The 2,086-nt window shown below is 56.0% G+C and overlaps 1 protein-coding gene across 1 annotated transcript in view; it reads right to left on the bottom strand.

The window, feature by feature from the left end:
- Nucleotides 1–2,079, bottom strand: part of LSM4 (LSM4 homolog, U6 small nuclear RNA and mRNA degradation associated) — a gene marked incomplete at its 5' end in the record, with an annotated part of 8,188 nt that extends 6,109 nt beyond the window's left edge. Inside the window, one exon of the mRNA XM_035889025.1 lies at nt 1,975–2,079. Coding sequence (XP_035744918.1) covers nt 1,975–2,079 — 105 coding nt within the window. The remainder of the gene's footprint in view (nt 1–1,974) is intronic.
- Nucleotides 2,080–2,086: the final 7 nt, after the last annotated feature.

Raw genomic sequence — 2,086 nt, 5'->3', positions numbered from 1 at the left:
GGCGGGGCCGGAGCCAGCTGGCTGCGGGGTGTGTGCCACCAGAGCACAGTAACTGCAGCTGCAGAAAATAAGGAGCTTACGGATTATATATATATATATATAAAATAAAACAGTCTTTGGTGCCCAGTTGCAAAGCAGCCACCTCTGTATTTTGTTTGTTAGTTGTTTAACGCAGTTTCAGGGCTTTTCTAGGACGCAACCTATCAGGGCTTCACTTCCCGCATATTGAGGGCGGCTGTGGGAACGGGAATCGAGCGTCGAAGCTGAACAACAACTTGGCTGCCCATGATGTAACTGGGAGGAGGGAGGGGGACCCGCCTCGTCCCGCTCCGCCACCGCAGCCCCAGCTCAGCGGCGGCTCCGTCAGGGTTTGGCTGCAGATGGGATCGCTTGAGCCCAGTGATTCTCAAGTGGCAGCGTGTGGATGAGGCGCCTGTAACATCCCAGAAGACTGGGCTGAACAAGAACGCCTCGTACCTCCTTTACTGGGATAAAATAGTCTGTTCTCCCCCCACCCCCCCCACACCAGAGGAGTTATTTGGGGCAACTCTGCCTGTACAGGCAAGCCCTTCGCACACAAGACGAGACAAACAGTCCTCTTCCAAAAGACACCCAGCAAACCCCACCCTGCCTCGGATCTGCCTGGCTGCTCCTTGGCTCAGGACGCAGGAAGGGATGGAGCCAGGCTCCCTCGCTTCCTCGTTCCGGCCTCCCCGGAGTAAACAACCCCCTCCCGGGCCTGGACTGCCCAGCCGCCGCCGCTCCGCGCCATCTAGCGGCCAGTCCCCACCAGTGCCACCAGTACAACCCTGGCAGCGGCTCCAGCTCTGCTTTCGCCCGGGCTTTGGAGGTGTTTTGGTGTTTTAAGGCGGGCAGAGGCACAGCCGATGAGTCTGGCAGCTGCTTTGCTGTGTGACAGGATCCCACTAGATCACTCAGAGGGGATAAAAGGTGAGCTACTGCTCTTCAGCAATAGAGCACTGAGCCATCAGGAGCGACTTCCCAAAGGGGGAGGACAATATTGCCCATGTCGTGGGCACAGACAAGATTTTGCTGTCTGTTACCTCCTCTTAGTCCCCCTCCTGCTAAATTCAACAGTGATTCCTCCCTGTTTGTCCCACCAAAAGCCAAGGAGTGCACACAAATTTCTAAGGCTCACCACTCCGCCCCGAAGGTCCATCTCAAACCTCACTCAGGATGTTTACTCTGTCCTATATATGTGAAAATGCGCCTCCGTGCCCCAGCAACCTCCCTCAAAACTTTCTTGCTGCAGAGACAACAGGAATGGGGGATTTGCAGAGAGATTTTAGGAAGAGCAAGGAACTCTCCTGTGCAGCTCTGACGTTCCAGGGCACAGAAAGAGCGGCAACATCTGACATCCACTCGTCTGCGGCTGGTAGGGACAAGACCAGACATTTCTAACTCAGATGAAAGCCCAAAACACAGATCACAATCTTCTGGAGCACCTTTGGCCAAGGGCAAAAGTACCAGACAGCGTAGAGCCCCGCTGTGAGTAAACAACAGGTTCCTCTGTTTTGATGTGGGGAGTTAAGAGGACAAGAGACAAAAAAAAATTAATACAAGTTAACGCAGGGTTTAAGCAGACTTTGCTTCTTGGAAAGCCTGTGGCAGATGAAGGCTCCGTCCTTGGGAAACCCAGCTCAGCCCCATCCTGCGGCCCCCAGCCCCACACTGGGAGCCCTCTTGTGGGGGAAACACTCTCACAGCGTTTCTGTGGGGCGCAGAAAGCCCCCGCGCTCCAGTGTGAGCCTAAGGGCGTCCCTTCGTCACAAATATTATAAATAAGAACGTGAAGTTTGCATTGCAGGCAGAAGTCACCCTCCCACAGGAGCGATGGCCTCTGAGCTAGAGCAGAGCTGGCCTGGCACCCTCAGGGTCGGTCCCCGGGGACTCCCGGGGGGCGTGAAGGGTGGGTGACCCCAACCGGCTGCCCGGGGCGGGGTCCGGCCTTACCCGGGACGTGCAGATGACCTCCCGCAGGTTGATGTTCATCCAGTTGTCACAGCTCACCAGGTGCCCGTTGTACGTCTCCCCGTTCTTCAGCTCCACCAGCTGTAAGAGACGG

Source organism: Egretta garzetta, unplaced genomic scaffold (genome assembly GCF_000687185.1).
Source record: "Egretta garzetta isolate BGI_Z169 unplaced genomic scaffold, ASM68718v1 scaffold392, whole genome shotgun sequence".
NCBI lineage: Eukaryota > Metazoa > Chordata > Aves > Pelecaniformes > Ardeidae > Egretta > Egretta garzetta.
The sequence above is the reverse complement of the archived record's forward strand: the minus strand, read 5'-3'. Positions and strand labels throughout refer to the sequence as shown.